The following is a 19065-nucleotide window of genomic DNA, read 5'->3' on the forward strand; positions in this document are numbered from 1 at the left end:
TTCATCAAAGGCCCGTCACTCTCACCCCGAAGGCTCTTCAAGGCCCTGGGGGCAGATGCTCAACAGAAGGGGGTGGGCAGCAGGCCAGGTCCCAAGCCAAGCCCCTGATGGGGGGACCAAAATGGTGTTCTGACCCCATGCACTGTACTTTCCCCTCATTTGGTGCCCTGCTCTTTTAAGTAACTCCAAAAAAGCAAAAAAAGCATGATTTTACAGGAAAGAAGGCTTTTAAGCAGGGGACATGCAGACCTAACGCATTTCCTAAGGTTGCAGCAACACAGGAAGGGGTGCACAGACCTCCCCGTGACTTGCTTAATCACAATAGATAAAAGGTAACAGGCAAGTCTGTCGAGTAATTCACCTGTTCCCCTGGAAAGAAAAGAAAACCACTCCAAGGGCTGAGGTGTGTCTCAAGCCCCCAAAAGGACCTTCCCCACAGTGAAGTACAATAGGCAAGGCTGAGTCAGACCGCGAAATGCCCTCTTTCGGACTTTTACCCTAGGATTTATAGAGCCACCGGCAGATCTAAACAGGGACGCCGATTTCAGCTTTAACTCTTCCTGAGTTGGAGCAAGGTGTTTAGCCCCCCTGAGCCTGTTTCCTCTTTAGAATAATGGGAACGGTACTAGTATCTATCGTGGTAGACAGAATAATGGCACTTATCACCCCCACCACCAAGAAAAAAAGGTGTCCATGTCCTAATTCCCAAATCCCGTGAATGTTAGGTTACATACCAATGGGAAATGAAGGTTGCTAATCAGCTGGCCTTGAGTTAAGATTATTTTGGATTACCCAAGTGAGCCCAAAGTCATCAAAAAGGCCCTGAAAAGTGGGGAAAAGAAACAGAAGGGGAGAATCAGAGAGAGAAGTGAGGGCAAAATCAAGGTCAAAGTAATGCTATGTGCAAAGGACTCTGTCCACTGTTGCTCGCTTTGCAGGCCACAAGCCAAGGAATGAAGGTGGCCTCTAGAAGCTGGAAGAGACAGGGAGTTGGGTCTTCCCTAGAGCTCCCGAAAGGAACAGAGCCCAGCCGACACCTTGGCCTCAGCCCGGCGAGACGAGTGTTGGACTTCGAAGCTCCACAAGAACAAGAGAGTAAATGGATGGTGTTTTAAGCCACTAAGGTCATGGTCACTTGTTACTGCAGCAGTACGAAGCTAATACACCCCTCTTGCAGGGTATGAGGAGACTGCCTCGGCACACCCTTAGGTGGGAGGGTCTCATCCCGGGCAAATGCCATCCTCCCTGCTCCGCATGCTTCTCTCCTCTCAGACGTGCTCGCTTCCTCCCACTCTGCCTGCGCACACGTCGTGAGTCAGCCCCGGCTCAGCGCCACCCTCTCGCCGGAGCCTCCTGCCTCCTCCTGAGCTCCCACAGCCCTTACAGCCAGTACCTCACCGTCTCGGGCTTAATTATACACTGAGTGGTGTTACCTGCTGTTGATGCATGTGTGTTTATTTTGGTTCCATTGAAACCTTGGTCTGGGACAGGAACTTTGTTGTGAGCTTTCTTGTTGTTGTTTTAAGGGCCTGTCCTTCTTAAAAAAAAAAAAAATTTCCTGTTTTTATCACCTTCTTGACACACAAAGGGACTGATAAGGCATATATTTATAAGCAGATACCCTGGATCACTTAAATTGCCTCATGATGGGACACTAAACCGTTTTTCTATTTTCTGGCCAAGCTCATATGCCAGAGAATTATAGGTCAAAGGCAGAGACGAGAACCAGGTTTACAGCTTTCCAACCATGGTGCCAATGACAGAGGCTCCTTACCAGACCCTAGTTTCATCAGTAAGAGGAGGGGCATCATAGTAAAACTAGGAAAGAGGGTGGCTCTTACCCCGGTGCCGAGCACACGGTAGGCGCGCCGTAAAAACCAGAGGCAACTGCCCAGGGAGTGTCATTTAGTGTTTTTTTCCCTATTTTTTCTTTTTTAACCCCACAAAATGACTCTCCACAAGAACACACAAACAGACTAAGGAGGCACAGTCTTTTAACCCACCTGGGGGGTAGATCTCCCAAAAGAAGGAGACAGACAAGAGACTTGTCCCGAGAGGGGTGCTATTTAGGTCTCAAATTAAGATACAGCTCTCATTTCAAGGTAACGTTATTTTAGTGAAGTAGGATGAAGATTTTGTGAGGGAAAACAAAAATGAATAATTTCGTGCGTGGGAACAGGAATTAAAATAAGCAGCGACTTGCTGTCTGCCGAGGTGGATGTCCTCACATCCCACTGGCGTGTTTTTTGTTCCATTCTGGTTTGTTTTCTCCCTTGGTGCTTTAAGATATTATAGAAGCTAGATTGAAAGAGAGCCTGGGGATAATAATGGCTTCTGCTCGTTAAGCTTTTCGTAAGTCTTAGTAGGTGCTTTATGGGAACCCCACTGTGATCCTGTGAAGTGGGTGCGGTTATATTCCCCATCGTCCAGGTGAGGAGATGGCACCTGAGGCAGGTGCGCTTGTTCAACGGTGACCCACGAGTCGGTGGCTGAGCGAAGATGGGAATGGATGTGGCCGCGCCCAGAGCTTGGCCCTTCCTCCCCCCTGGGTGCTGGAGCTGCCAACTCTTTCCCAGATGGAGCAGGGCAGACCCCCAAACCGCTCAGCTACCCTGGGATGCAGGAAGTACTGCACTAGCGCGCCGTGTTTCCTTGATCCTCGCGGCAGTTCTAGAAACTGGATGAGGGCAAGGAAGAGTGAGAAAGAAAAGAGGAGACACTGGCACGCGCATGCTTAAATAAGGTCTCTTCTCCTCCTTCCCTGCCTCACACAAAGCCCTTCAGCAGTAAGAGGAGATGGCGGGATGCCAACACAAGGAGCACAATCGGTTCAGTCATACCCAACCCGGTTCGCAAAACCTAAAATCATCCGACGATGCAAACGGAAGCAGAAGAGCAGGGTATGAGTAAGGACTTAAAGTCAGGTGGAAACTGGGGTACACTGCCCCTTCTATGTCTACCAAGCTGTTTGCCTTTGGACAAGCGACTTAGCCTCTCTGAGCCTCACTTTCCTTATCTGTAAAATGGAGCAAATAATTCCTACCTTGAAGGTTTGCTCTGAGGATGAAGCGTGTTCATCTCTGCTCAGCAGGGTGTCCAGCACCTAGCAGTACCTGAATAGCTACTAGCTGTTACTAATATACTGTTGAATGTGCTAAGATGATCTATACAAGAAAGTAAATTACACTATGGAACATGCGTTCATATAGAAACAGTAATTTGTTATTAACGATAATATATCAGGCCTGGTGTTCCAGGCCATACTGGGTTGTGCTCTGTGAAAGGGAAGGTCAAGTACCTGGCATTTGTTGTTTTTTTATACCCCAAACGGTGCCAGCTATACCCCTCGGTGGGGTTCAGGAAAATTGTGCAGGAGAATTAGGATAGATGGTCAGCTTCCTGTGCCTTATCCCAAACCTCAGCCAGTAAAAGCAGCATCTTTTCATTTTCTGAGAGAAGAGTAATACTCCTGGAATGACCATTTAATGGGGTTATTCCTTCTACTTTCTAAGTCACACCTCATGGGAATGCTCATTTCATCTCTGGCAGCTCATCAGTGCAATAATTGTTTCATGATGTAATAAGCCATGTATTAAATCAGACACAGGAACTTCCCTGAAATATTTTTATACTGAATTCTTGTCTACAACAGGTAGACCAGTTCGGGATCTCACCTGAAGGGCTTAGTTATCACACAACAAAAAGTATTTCTTTAAAAGATGCCTTCTCCTACAAGGGGAGAAAGTTATTTGTTACTATTTTATGGCCCAAAAGTTATCAGTCTGTGTTTCCTGTTTCAGTAGCTCTTATGCCTTCTAACATACTACACAGTTTACTTATTTCTTAGGTTTATTGATTCTTTCTCTTTCCTCTCACTGAAATGTAAGAAGGAAGGACTTTACCTTACTCATTTTGTTTCCATCATCTGGATTAGTACCCAGCACACAGTAGGTCCTCAATGAATATTGTTTAATTAATACATTGAAGCAAGTTTTCGGAACATATTTCTTTTGAAGAGTAACCACAGTTGATGTAAAGATGTATCTTGGGAAACAGATATGGCTCAACTGATAGGGCATCTGTCTACCATATGGAGAGTCCAGGCTTTGATCCCTAGGGCCTCCTGACCCGTGTGGTGAGCTGGCCCACGTGCAGTGCTGCCTCATGCAAGGAGTGCCATGCCACACAGGGGTGCCCCTGCATAGGGATGCCCCACGCACAAGGTATTCACCCTGCAAGGAGAGCTGCCCTGCGTGAAAAAAGTGCAGCCCGCCCAGCAGTGGCACTGCACACATGGAGAGCTGGCTCAGCAAGATGACACAACAAAAAAGAAAAGAGATGCAGTTTCCCAGTGCGCCTGATAATGTAAGCAAATGCAGAAGAACACAGCAAAAGGACACAGGGAGTAGACAACAGGGGGTGGGTGGGGGGAAGGGGAGAGAAACATCTTTATTAAAAAAAAAAAGATCTTATCAGAAATTCAGTTTAACCTCATCTATTTTCTTTTCTATTTGGTCTGATCAATTTTCTCTAGACCAGATCACATCTCCAAAAATTAGGATCAAATTGATGAAAAAGCAGGGATTGAAAAGCATCCAACAGCTCCTGGCACTGGGACACTTTTGGGAACATTTTGCTGACCATAAGGAGACTTAGCTCCACAGCTTTCCCCGAGGTGGGACCTGCTCAAGGAGGTGGCGGCATGTTCTCCACCACAGCCAGGAAGGGGCCTCTTTCAGTTATCCACAACCACAAGGGACAGGGAGAGAATGGACAGTCAGCAGGAAATAAAATGTGAGGACTGGAAGGTAATATAATTCAACCTCTACTTTTTCACATGGAAAAACGGACCTCCAGAAAATCCAAGTGCACAGAGTGATTATAGCAGAGCCAGGGCAAGGAGGCAGCAGCCTCGCACCCTGCCCCCTCCATCCGTGTGTTTCCTGGTTGGGGTACACATATGCACTGGGCATACACATGGTATGTGTCTGAACTCTCAGCAACAGGATGCTCTAGAACAGCTCCGGTTTACAGCCCATCCATAGTTTAGATTCAGGGATATTGGTAACTTGATTTTGTTAACTTCCCAGTCCTTCCCCAACAACTCAGAGCCCAAACTGCCCATGAATGACACAAGAGTTTAGAGAGTTCTGAACTGAAAGAACCTTAGAGAACAACTTGTCTAAGGAGAAAAGGGAGTTCTCCAAGGTCACAAAGCCAGGTCACCCTTAGCCGAGGGAGCTGGGACCGCCAGGCCTGCTGGGACCCTCAGGCCCACCGGCCCCCATGGGCAGGCTCTCCTGGGCTCTGAGGGGGCACATTTAAGTTCCACCTGCACTTATTAGATTTGGGTATGGCTTTAACAGTCTCATCTCACTGGCTAGAAAACCCAATCTGAGCAAGCAGGTCTCAGATCAAAGATGAAAATGTTTCCACTGAGCAAGTGAAAATAATTCTGAGAAAACTAGTGGAAAATAGAATCCTTATTAGATATGGATATGTGTGATTATCACATACACTATATAGAAAAGATGCTTTTCTTTTAAACTCCTTACTCTAGGTGCATGACAAGTTCATGGTACTAGCAAGGACACTGAGACATAATGATAGTGGTTACTGTTCCAAAAACAACACTTTTGGAATGTTATCATCTATATCTGAGCAAACCGATACACACATATCTTTGTTCCAGCCATGCCTATTCCAAGAACCTGAAACTGCCCATAGAAATAGATGAATGAAGATCTTTATTAAACCACTGCTTATAGTGGGAAAAAGATGATAAAGAAGACAATTAGGGGGTCCAGGATTAATAAACTATGCTATGAACAAATCATGAAATTGTATGCAACTACTATAAAACGAATCATGAAGCTAAAGAGATGCCCATAATGTATTGTAAGACCAACGAATTGCAGTGTAATGTATATCATTGGATACAATTTTCTGTACAAAACCCATCACCTCTACAACGATTATATGCACCAATCCCTGCCACTCGTGGTGGTAGAATGAAGATGAAAGGAAAATGAGGACACTCTTACATGAGTAACATTGGTCTTTGGGGAAAAGCAGCAATGGGTATGGAGGGGAGAGATAATATGTTCTTTATACATTTTTGGATGTTTTCACTGATTATAATATATATATAGATCTTTGAAAAAAAATACCTTGAGTCAAAAAATTCAAGAGTAAAAATGCAAAGAATCCCCAAATAGTCCTCCAAGTTCTATTTGAGCCTTCCTTCTTCCCTAACAGACCCAATGGCAGTGGGAACACACTGACTTCAGGGAGCCAAGAGAACCCGATGCCACCTCTCTTAGCCCATGGCTGGCACAACTGTCTGAGTGAGTTACTTTTCCTGCCAATTGACATAGTGCCAATACAGGAAGTGACGTTCTGAGCACAGCACCAGCGGAAGATCTCCCCATCACACAAGAAGGGAGCTCAGTCTCCTGTAAGGTGAGGGGTGACTCCAGGAGCTCTGCCTTGCCCTTCCCCATATGGGAGCTCAACTATAAATAGACCGTGCTGGACCCAGTCTTCATAAAACTAAGGAGCAGGAAGAAGCTCTCCTTGGTGGGCAGTCCTTCTGGGGCACCTGGAAAGTGGTCTTATCCCCATAGATTTCTTATTCCTGACTCTAGTTTCCTGAATTAAAATTGGCAGAACCAAGAAGGATCCCAGCCATGGCAGTGATGACCCCTGGACTTGAACAATGAGACTGCTGCACTACCTGAAGCACTACATGTGCAAGTCCTTCCAGGCTGCTGCTCCAAAGAGAACTGGCACCAGCAACTCCTAACACTCCAAGAGACTCACACACAACTGCCTTTCCGTAGGGACAGCCCCACCGGATCAACCCTAGATGCTGTATTTCAGCCATGGCCCAGGACCCAGCAAAGAGAAGGGAGATGGACTTACCAAGCCAACTTCTATTTAAGTACACAGACACAAACACTGGGGGAACTGTGAAGAAATCTACGACAGAGTTCACTTCCAGCCAGAACCACAGCTTATCGTTGGCTGCAATGAACTGGAGGAAAAAAAGAAAGGAGAGTGAGGGAAAAAAATGAGACACATGATGCCAGCATCAAATCTATACCACTCTTCTGCCTTCAGGGTATGTTTTGGCTTTTTGTGGGTGCCTGCAGGAAGATGTTATTGTCCTTCTCAGATCTTTACCAATCACATGCTATCCTTATCTTTTAATTTGGATACACAGCCTACTTTCAAGCATGACTATATGTTCTGTTAGCCTTGGAGAAAGATCAGGCATTGTATTTTTCTGTAGTTTCCAACAGCATCACAGGGAAGGCAGTGATCTCACCTTTATTAGAATCTCTAATGTAAATATAACTGCATATAAAGCACTGTTTACACATTCTCTCTCTCTCACATGCACACACACCCCAGTAATCTGCATTCCGCATAGCACCATCATTAACGGACTAGTATAAATCACTCAAGCCCCAAATTAGGCCAATCTACACCTCTGATTCTACTCTTATATCTGCTCTTTAAAAGCTTGGCTAAATTTTAAGAATGGAAGGTCTTTTTTTTATTCTATTTAATTTAAGGGAACGATGCACTCCCTGAATTGAGGACTGAGAAACCATCAGCCAGTGAATGAATAATAGGTATTTCAACCCCTATTTCTCTCTTTTAAAACAAAATTAACATGCATTCCAGAAAATGTATGGCTAAGGAAAGGGCTCTCTCATCCTGGAAATCAGAATGCAGGTATGCTTCTAGAAAACATGGACTCTACCTTGACTGCAAGAGCGGATACTGATGGGGCGGGGGGAGGGTTGACCCTTGAGTACAAGACTTCCGTGCCCCATCGTGATCCTTGCAAAATCTTCAACTTACCCGCAAGCCAAAGTAGAGAAGGAAGAACACGTTGAAAGCCATGTCGATCTGTAATGTGAAATCTTTGTAGAAATTCTGGCAGGATTCTATTGGGCTATTAGACAGGAAGAAAAAAAGGCAAGAGGTAAATGAAAAGCATGGTCAAGGCTTCTACAATGCTGAGAAGTAGCGGTGCTTGGGGTAGAGGACAAAATGAGTGTTCGTAAAATAAAACATTTAATCTGTCTACCCCCTGTGATAATCAAGCAAGCATTGCCAAGGGGTCTTTCCATTCAACCATTCAGTCTTTTGGTTTCCATTTGTTTATTTTCTGTAATTTATATGTAAGTATCTCTTATTTTTATCATCATTCAATAGTTGAGCTAAGACTCTAAAGAGGATCATGCAGATACCTAGGAGAAAGGGCAAGCGGGAGAGACCACTGAAATCCTTAAATTCATATTAACCCTTAAAGAACTGACTCTTTTAGAGGACCCCACCAAGGCTCAAAGCAGGTCCCCCCACTCTCCAGCACCTTGGTAATGGAACCCATTTTTAACTCAACACAGTGGCTATGTTTTAGACCTTTTTAAAGCAACCAATTGATTAATAGAGGACCCAGGAGCATCTGACAGAGGCTGTGCAGGACAGGGTCCTGCTTGATGTTCTCACTAGACTAGGTATGGACTTAATGTGCAGCACTCTAATCTGGGGAAAGAAGCGTAGCCCACCTGGCAAAATTCAAGACCATTAAACCAAAATATTGAGGAATTTGAAGCAGTACTCTAAGGGTTAATTTTTCCTTTTTTCTTTTCTGGCATGCAGGTTAATTGGCTTTGTGTGAGTCAAGCAGCCAATGCAAACCCCCCCAGCACACTTTATTTTGTTTAAGAGTAAGCAGTTCAAAAGGGCACTACTATACAAACTGGTATATGGCTTCCCTGGGCTTTCCTGCATCAATGCTGATCAGGGGATCAGGGTGTGAAAAGTCCCAAAGTTCGGGCTGGGTGGGAAGCAGGAAAGCCTCATAAGCATCTCAAAGCCGTGAATGAAAAGCCACAGTATACTATTACCCGTAAGCAAAGAGGAATACCCAGAGCAGGATCTTGAAGAAGGTGAGGTGGGAAAAAGGGGAGGGCGCCTGGGAAGAAGCTCGATACTTTCCCAGATGGGCAGCAACGTGGACGTCAGGTGCCAAGCGAGTGAGCTGGGACAAGGAGGACAGAGGGGTTCCCAGTGTGGCCACTTTGGAAATCGCTGTCTGCAATACCAGTTGGTATAGTTGTACTTCTATAAGGACGATGCTCGTTTGGTTGACAGGCAGGAATCTGTGCAGTATAAAGGGGTGCGGGGGCCACTGCGAGGCATGGTAAGGCTGTGCGACTCTCCAGTCGGGTTGCATGCATCGGATTTACCCATTCTTCATCTCTAATACAAGTCACACATGCCCTTTGTCATCTCCCCAATCACAAAGACGTGGAAAAACCTCCGCACAAGCACTACAAGGAACCTATGTTAGCATTTACAGACTAAGCGGACGGAACAAAAAACAAACACTGAAAAACAGATGTTTTTACAAAGCAAATCTCAACCATCAGGTCTTCGCTAGGGTGAGGAAATGAGGGGAAATACAGTCCAGAATGTGGTTCGTTGGGCTCGTGAATGCTATAAGGAGGCAGGAACAAGAAAAAACTCAGCATGGCCTACCACTGTTCTTTGCTTGCTTTCCTACAGATACCAAAATTAATGGCAAAAGGAAAGGCCAGGCCTAGGATTAATGAGTAACTTTTCTGCAATGCCCAGGACATGGTGGTGGTTTTTTTTCAAGAACCAGATGCATGAAGTATGCAAGGTGCCAAAGTTCCTTGCCACTGCAGTTGCAGTGAGGGAGCACATGGGCTGGTTTGACCAGAAATCCATTGTACAGTCCAAGGTATCTGAAGACAAAGCAGCTCTATGTTTGGGAAGCCACTGGCATGATGTGCTACTGGAAAAGAAATTGGATGTGTGTGTGCACACATGTATAAAGGAGCACAAGCAAGGGTAGGTTAGGCACCCATGTGTTCCCTTGGGTGACTGAGAAGTGCGTTACAAATTGGTATTCAAGACTGATGCATACAAGGTCAAGGGGACAGAGAGCGGGCCTTTGTTCCCAAGTCTGTCGTGGAAAAACCATTATCACTTCACCAAGGCCACACAATAACTTTACTGTTGTCCTCGCAAGAGTTAGTGGCGGCGTATTTTGGGGTACCATGAGTTCTCCAGCTCTTGTTAATTTCATGACCTCTGTGGTTCATTTGGTGGTAACCTTAAAATATATCTAGCCAAAAAAAAGTATTTGCTAGGCTATGGAAGGGAATGGAATAGGTGGGCACAGAGATGTTAGCTCAATGTCCTTCAGGAGGTGGCCCAACAGAGAGGTAAGCAGATGTTCAAAGGAGCACAAGGAATCGGGCTGCAGCAGCTTCTTTCCATTGTTCTTTCCCTCCCTGGTCATTTCTGCGTCTTGCCTCCTTTGAATACAAACTGCCCAGACCCAATGGCAACAAGGAGAGGGCTTTAAGCTAGAGCATGCTGTGTCAATAAATAAACCTCGATGAGAACAACTCTCTTTGACAGGGAACCATGGTGAAACCCGAAATGTCTTTCTAATCCTTCCTTCAAAAAATTTAGAACCCATTGATTTAATCATTTCACTTCAGTCCTTCAGCTGAAATGACACAGGGGGTCAGTTATGCTGCTTCTGGTGGCTTTTCCTCTGGCTAAAGTTCCCAAATAATATAAGTTCATCAATAAGGTGGAGGGGGCAGGAAAGCAAGAAATTCTGGGACAAAATAAAAGAGGAGCAGGCCCCGCCAGTGAGTGGTCAGGGAGGCTGTTTTCTGTCCCTTTTAGCACTCTCCCGGTGGCATAAAAACCCCAGCGGAAATATCCTGCCCAGCTTTCTCAAGTGGTGAGAGAACTATTTATCAGGATCCCCTCTGAGCTAAATCCTACAAGTGCCTTTAGTCCCTGGACACACACAATCAGAGGCCGCAGAGCATAGAATCCAAAGCCCCATCATTTCATTCCTCATATGGAGATACCCCATGGAGAAGTTCATTGATCTTATAAAATGAGAATGCATAATTCAACAACAAAAGGGATGGCCATATCGACCAGCATTTATTTCCTCCCCTAAGGGAGTTTATCTCAATGATCCATGCTTATTAAGGATGGAGAATGAAATACAAATGCCTATTCCTTCTTGTGTACAATAAGTGTCCCCTAGGTCTAGATACACAGAAGTCTTGAGAGCTAGAAAAAACTATTTTTAAACTATGAATAAAGTGACTCTGGATTACACACTTAAATCTGGATTGCCTGTCTGAGGAAGCATGCTTATATAAGAATAGGCTTTATATGGACATGCATTGCCAACAGAAAAGTAAATAAATAATGACATTTTAAGAACTGACAGTGAGACACTAGTTCTGACCCTAAGAGTTTACTGGCTTTCATTAAATTGTTCTTGGTTAGCTAGTAAATAGAGATACTTGGTAAGTTGACTATTTTCATTCCCAGTCTCCATAGGCCATGGAAATCAAGTGTGATTCCAAAATCTTAGGCAAATTGAGTGTTTTGCCCAGGACTCTACAATTGGGGCACCTTCAAAAGAACCTGAAGAAAGAACTGCTTCTGATGGGGTCACTCATCATCATAGGTTAGAGGGTGAAATATAAACTCCTATTTCTTCTTGAAATAAACAGTCTCTGTATTAGATTTCTGTACACAGGGAAACAACACTCATCCAAAAGGGAAAATCTCTCTCTTTATTATTCATCTATTTAACAGTATGCTATCCAACGAAGACCCCTGAGCATGAAGATTCTAGAGTCCTTACTCAAGACTGACTTGAAAATTCAACTTTCCAAAGCACATAGCAACCTAGGGTTCCTTTCAAAGGACAAAAGTCTCACTTCTAGTTCCCCTGTATGTCTGCGTCATCTCCAAGAGGGAAGTAATGCCCTTCTCTTCTCAGCCTCTAAGCTGACCGGGCACTTCCCAAAGACTGTTTTCCCATTTCTCCGACTCTGGCTGCCCAGCCTCTGAAGACGGTTCTCTAGGACAGCTGTTGTCTATCTCCAGCATGCACCTGGACACCTTGTTAAAACAGATTGCTGGGCCTCATGCCTGGAGTTTCTGATTTATTGGGTCTGGGGTGGGGACCTGATAATTTGCTTTTCTAACAGTTTCCCAGGTAATGCTGATGCTACTCGTCCAGGGTCCAGGGCCCACACTTTGAGAACAACTGCTGCAAAAGAATTTCCTTGCAACTGCATCCTAACTGCAGGTGTTGCTGCTTGAGAAGATTCCCATTCAGACCAGAACGGAGATGATTAAGCATTTGAGCCCACCCCAGATAACCAGCTGCATAGCACTTAACTAATTGCTGAGGTGGGGGGGGGGGGGCGGGGAGCTAAACAGATATTTTCAGTTTCAGATGTGAGCCAGAAAAAAAAAATTAGGAAGATACAGGGAAGTAATTACCATGCCACTGAGCAGGCTCAGGCTTCACCAGTGACTTTCCAATTAACAATCAAAGAGTGCCAGCTGAACACATTTTTAGTTGAAGATGAAAAGGAAAATAATGAAGTCTCAATGGGGAGGGGTTATGGAGACCGTCAGTCATTCATAAGTTTTAGAGAAATGTTAAGCAGCTTAGGAACAACAACAAAAAAATCCAGGAGTGATTTAATAAATAACCACATGAGAGAGAAAGGACTAGCTGACAAAGAAAACAGCCCTTGGTGAAATAATGGCCAGCATTCAAATTCTCCTCACTCCTGCAGCTCATCCCTTTTTAAATTGACTGGAGCCCTGTCCATTCCCACCAGGATTAGGGACCACCAGAGTTCAAACCCAGAGCACCTCAGGCATGAATCAATGAAATAAGCTTCACGATTCCAGGCTCTTCTAGTCTCCCCTCTGCAATGTTGCCAGATTAATTTAATTAAAAGGCATCCTTCATCCATCACCACAGCTCCCTCCTGCCTCATGCATCAGATCTGAGCCTGGCTGTGAAGGACCTCCAAAACCTATCCTCTCCCTCCACCTCCAACTTGATCCTCTAATGCGTCAATCCAAACCCTAGGCTACCATGCCGCTGGTGCCGTCATTATTTCACGATGGGTATTCCCTATTCTAAGTATTTGCTTTTGCTGTGGTTTCTTCAAATGTCCCCCCGTCTTTGTGTTCAAATGTTAGGCGTCCTTCAAGGCCCACCACAAGGCTCGGTTCAGGAAATTCTTCATGATCTTCCTGACCTCTCCCTTCTCTGAATGCCTATATTATTAGGAGCAAGGAATTCTAAACTGTACCATAATGCTGATCCTCACTCAATTCCAAAAAACAACACCTGGCAATTAAATAGGCCTACAACACTTACATATATTAAATATGGTCCCATTTGATCTCGATAACATGACTATTAAAATTAGATTTTTTTGGTTATTCCCTCATTTTACTGACATAGTTGCTGAGGCTCAGAAACCTGCCCAAGATCCTATAGCTAAGTGGTGGGGATGGGACAGAGACCCACTGTCTCCCTGCTCTTATCACCTCACCTCCTCGGAGGGATCACAACCTCAACCGTTGGAGAGGAAGAAGCAGGTAACACACAGTCTCTGCTATCCACAGAGCCTGACTCTGAACTTATGGGAAAACACTGGGGGTTGACTGATTCATGGCAGAGGCAAGACTCCCATAGAAAATACTATGTGCATGACGGATGGTCTGGGAAAATTCAGAGGAAGCTGACATGTCCAACCTGTACTTCAACTTGCCTTGTCAAGACTGTCACGTGGGACACTCTAATCCCCAGAAGTCCTCCCTGGAGCCCTGGTGGTAGCAGCGGCATGGAGACTGACCCATCTGCTAAGGGGAAGTTCTCTGCTAAAAGAGAAATAACTCCCAGCTGTCCATCTGCTTAAAAATGGATTAACCTCAGCCGTCCCATTTTCCCTTCCCCTCTCTTACCAGGGGAACAAGGAGGAACATACTGATGGCTGATAATATTTAGATACTTTGAACACTTCTAATTCTGGCCTAGACAATAAGCTTTGCATCCCATGCCGATAAATCAAAACAGAGAAAAATGATGACATCGTATAGATACAGGTTCTCTGGAGCATCATCTACAACCAACAGGGAGTAGATCTAAGTGATTTGGTGTTTTCCATGTAATGTCTGGATATACCAGATAAAATAAATGCCTTGGTTTTCCTGCCTACAAAATAAGAATAAAGGCACCTACCTAACAGGATGTTATGAGACCAATTAATTTTAAAAGGGAGGCATGTCTTTGCGATAAACTCCAAATTAAAAAATCAATATCATTCATACAATTTTAGGTCTCAGGAAAATATCTTGTAAGCTAATAACAGTATTAGGTTTAGTGCTAATAAAATGATACTAATTAATCATTGAGAAAGCAAAGAAAGCAATAATATAAGACACATTAGAACATTGTCTTCTAAACTGGGCACGTTAGGAATGTCTCCAAGATGCCAAGTCGAAAGCTTTCTATCTTTTTTGCTTTCTCAGTGCCCACACTTTAATGACAGGTCAGAGCTATGTACTTAAGAGTTTATCTTTCCCATCTTGGTGCTTTGGGTGTTTACACAGGACAGGGCATATATTCAATAAGTTGTGTAGCTTTGATTAGTTTTACCAAAAAGCATCAAGCCTCTTCTATTGAGCTGCATTGTGACTCTAACCTAGGACTTCTTCGGTTAGTCACCTTCTATAACACTGTTCTCCTTGACAGCTTGTGTTCATTTATTTATCAGTACCAATGACAATCACATCAGATGGACCCCTTGTTTTATTTTAAAACACATTTCCTGGGCCGTGAAAGGGTTCTAATGTGAGTAGCAAATGCTTTTCATTATTATGTAATATCGATCTATCATGAGCTCAACCCAGTTTGTCAAATGGCTTTGAGGGGAGGTCCTCAGTCATAGGTTTGTATCAATAAATCTATTAAGTTTCTGACAGCAGCAGCCTTCTAATTATGCCTCTGCTCCACTGATGAGATATGACCCGAGAGTCACAAACATAAGCCTTATTAGGACCTCGCTGAAATGAATTGAAACATATGGAGGGGTGAGATATAAATCTTAAGTCCTCTTTAGATTCTTATTTGCTCTGCTTTCTTGAGCTTTGAGTGATATGGGAATCCTGGGTCAATGACAGTAGTAGACACAGAGCAGGTGTATGGCTCAGAGTGTCTGCCTGAACAACTGGTCCTAAGAATGAATCATTCTTCTAGGAGACAAAGAAAATGACACAGATTGCTGCTGGAGAGAATAAATATGTCAGTTCCTTTCACACTAGGTTTCTCAGTGAAACACACAGCTCATTTGTTTCATGAGACTCTGATGGTAGAGTCTCTGACACTTTCTTATGGAACTCTCCAAAATTTTCTCTCAAGATTTCAGTATCCTTTATTTCATATCTTTTCATTTACTAATGCACCCAGAGAAGGAAATCAAAAGCGAAATGTGGCATTACAAATCAACCTTGAGAGCACTAAGCAGTTAGGTGGTTTTGGAGTTTGATGGAAGAGTTAAAATCCCTGCTCTATGGCCTCCTAGCTGTATGATCTAGTGCAAATTATTGGACCTCTCGAAGCCTTGGTTCTCTCCTATGTAAACTTGCATCAAAAGTTTCAAAGAACGTTGTAAGGATTAAATCAGATACTGTAAGTAAAGCATTTAGCACAGTATCTGGTATAAACTAAGCACTCAATAAGTGAGAGCTGTTTTTTAAAACTAAGGGAATAACAATAATGATAGCAAGAACCATTTCTAAAAAAATGTTCCCAAAAGGCATTTTGCTCCAATTGAACAAAACTGATAGAATAAATTATTTCTACATTTTATTTTTCCATTTGAATGTGTTTTATGGGCTCTTTATCAGGTTTTGATTTGAATGCCCAGTAGAATGTATAGTGAGCCAATGTGAGAAGAAGATTCCACTAACATCTGGTTTGATTCTATACATTAGAGCACCAAAATTAGATGTTATAGGAAAAACACTGGGAAATTATATTTCTATGAAGACGACTGCACAGTCTCATAAATACTAAATAATTAACCAAGATTTCTTGACAGAGGGCGCCAAGAGTCAGTCATTCTGCGTGACCACAGGAGGTGGTGTGTTCTCGTACTCCAGAGTTTTATTTGCCTCCTTGGCTTAGAGCAGATCTGGAGGAAAGGCAGGAGGATAAATCAGTCATGTCCTCTAAACATCTCTTCCAATTCTACTTCCGTTAAGATTATGTATTTCTTCACTGTTGGACTCTTGGAATGATGTCCAAGACAACCTACCCACTAATGCTTGTTTTCTCAAGCTTGTCTACAGACTACAATTATTTCAATCACAGTTGTTATCAGAGTTGAATTAGTGCTCATATTTGCCAGCAACTTTTATGTAATAAATCAGAATTAAGCTGCTACATAAAACAGTCTTGCCAAATGAGCGTTGCTTGCTTTGGTTTTCACTAAACTGTCTGAGGATTCATTAATGACCAATTCTCAAGCTCTCATTCTGCCACCTCCACTGATTCTAGCCATCTCTTCTTTAGGAAATTCTTGTTTATCTCGTAGAGGGACATGGTGGACTCAATGATTCAAATAGTACTTAATGTGTATGTACACACACACATGCACACCACATGAAACAGGTTAGGAGTTCCTCAAGGGCAAGGTTAAGGATGTATAAGCATGGGATTGTGAATGTGGATGGACTCACACACATGAGCACACATGAATGCACTGCCCTCCAAAAGCTCAAGTACCCAGCCCTGAGACCATCCACAAAACTGGACAGCCTGGGTGAGGGAGAAAAAACAATCTACCCTTAGCCACTCCTCTTCTTGGGTTGTGGCCTTGACTCTCTCAGGACTGCTGGTCTAGTAGGAGTCAGGTAAAAGAAACTTTTTCCTTCTCCATTGGAAAAGATTCCAAAGGAACATATCAGGACGTAAGTGGCTCATTCTGTATCTCAGGTGATTTTAAATGGGGAGAAGAAAGGAGAAGGAAGAATATCCAACTTTCAGTGTACAGCAGGGGACCCAGACACAAAAGTGTGCCACGTGGGAGAGGCGCCTTTGATCTCTGGAGCCACGGTCCTCTCCAGGCTTATGGAGAAATAAGACGGGGTGATTCCTCCAGCCACGACGTTCTGCCTCTGCTGACTTTTTGCTAGATATTCAATGTTACCTATGCCTGTGTGAAAAGGCCCCCAAACAATCATCTCAAAACAGGGAGAACCAATAGTCAGCTCCTAGACATTGAGGGGCAATTGCCTGGTTTCCCCATTTTGGAATGAGAGAGCAACAAGGCACAAGCCTTGGACCCAATTACCAGGCACTTCAGCATCCTCCCAAAAGGAGAAGCTACACTAATAGTAGAGAGAAGGGCAGAGGCTGATAAGAAAAAGCTGCAGCTGTCTATATAAGAAGCCTAGCCCATCAGGGCGGAGTTGAGCAGGTGGGGTTGAGCAGTCTTTCACAGAGCCAGAGACCCCTTTGAGCTGCTATTGGTTACAGACCAGAGCTCTTCTGTTTGGGCCTCCTTCTCCAGATGTTTATCTCGGTCTCTTCCGGGCACTTCCTGGTTACCTCAACTACCTCCTACTTGGATCAGGGCCTGTGCTCCTTTCCCTTGTCCTCCTCCCTGGTTTGAACATAATCCTCTCAGATCTGGACAGCCTGGCCTTGGGAATGTATCCTGGCTAAGGGTCTCTACCTGTTTCAGGTCCCAGGCTGGCAGTCTAATCAGGTCAGGGAAATGGGCACGTGGGTCAAAGATCTCTGCCATGTTCTCTTCGGTGAATTCTGATGCTCTGCCAGCGGCCTGAGAGACCTTCCACACTTTCAACCTCCTGTCTCCCAGCCACCCATGCAGCCAGGCAGAATGGCACACAATTCCATCCGTGGTCTCATCCAAAGGGCTGCACCAACAAAGGGTACCAACCCTGAAGAGCTGCCTGATACTGTTTTTAGGAGGCCTAACAGCATCCAGGGAACAAATACGCAACAAAACAACTGTTCCATTTATGTGCTGCTGCACTTTGAAGAACAGAAAACATTGTCACCTAAAACACATATTCACCATGAGGACACTGGTGTTTGTTCAAAGTTACACATGAATTTATATGTGATGCTAAAGGATAATTATGACAGCTGTGTTTCTGACACCCCGAGGTTGTTTTTCTGTTGAGGATTTTTTTTTTCAAGAAGACGCAGTAAAAGACCTGGTACAAGTCTTCCACACTTCTGGCATAGAAAACAATTATACCTTTATTGCACAAGGAAATAAAAGAGCTGGGTCTTAGCTCTGCCTTTAGCTGACAGCTGAAGCATGGGAGTTTTGTAAGTATTCCTATTTAGGAATTTTGTTGAGAGCCCAGCAGCCTCACAGCCAAAAAGCAGAGGCTGAGATGGTGCTGATTAGAAGTCATGAGTCTGCTGGGTACAAGGCAGGAGTCAGGGCTTAGGAATGTCCTAGAAGCAACCTGAGCAGGAGAGACCGTCATACCAGGGAAAATTAGCTGTAGCAAGTTACCTTTAGAAACAAAGTGTCATCATTAAGTGGTAATAGCTTGTAAATCCTATGACTAGGCAATCATATCTTCAAGTACACACTCTTAATTTCCCTCTCAACCACTTCAGGAAAATAACTCATCTCTTGGCCCATTTTTCCCTTCACATTTTCTTTTCCATTTGTTTCTGGTTAGCACTGGAAACCATTTATTTATCAAAATCAACTTTGTCTTCCTCATGCCTCAGAAGTAACAGCTCTTTCCACTGTATCAGTGGCATCCACTTGACTTTAGGATCCAAATTTAGAAAGGAATAGCATGAATCGCATGCTTGCTGGGGTGAACTTTCTTTTTTCTTTCTTCCTCCTGCAGTTCCCTTTTTAATTCTACAGCCACAACCTTGAATTTCACTAGAGGTGTTTTCCCCAGCACTGTAAAAACATCTCTGTGAGGGACCTGGGATACCTCTAGGAAGCTGATTTCTTAGGATTTTCTCATTTGTCTCCGTGAATGGATCCAATGTACCCTCACTCTCTGCTGGAATGTAGACATCTTTTCACTTTTTCAGGAAGCACTGTGTTTTTTTCCTGAGAAAGAGGAAAGAGTCCCTTTGCTGAAGAACCT

The 19065-nt window shown here is 44.0% G+C and overlaps 1 protein-coding gene across 6 annotated transcripts in view; it reads right to left on the reverse strand.

The window, feature by feature from the left end:
• KCNMA1 (potassium calcium-activated channel subfamily M alpha 1) overlaps positions 1-19065 on the reverse strand; it is a 766236-nt gene that overhangs the window by 310352 nt on the left and 436819 nt on the right. For all 6 annotated transcript variants that reach the window (XM_058299114.2, XM_071215879.1, XM_058299113.2 and 3 more), the window contains 2 exons: positions 7873-7966; positions 6925-7036 (listed from right to left, as the gene is read on the reverse strand). In XM_058299114.2, the coding sequence (XP_058155097.1) occupies positions 6925-7036; positions 7873-7966 (206 nt within the window). The remainder of the gene's footprint in view (positions 1-6924; positions 7037-7872; positions 7967-19065) is intronic.

This window comes from Dasypus novemcinctus, chromosome 6, assembly GCF_030445035.2.
Source record: "Dasypus novemcinctus isolate mDasNov1 chromosome 6, mDasNov1.1.hap2, whole genome shotgun sequence".
NCBI lineage: Eukaryota > Metazoa > Chordata > Mammalia > Cingulata > Dasypodidae > Dasypus > Dasypus novemcinctus.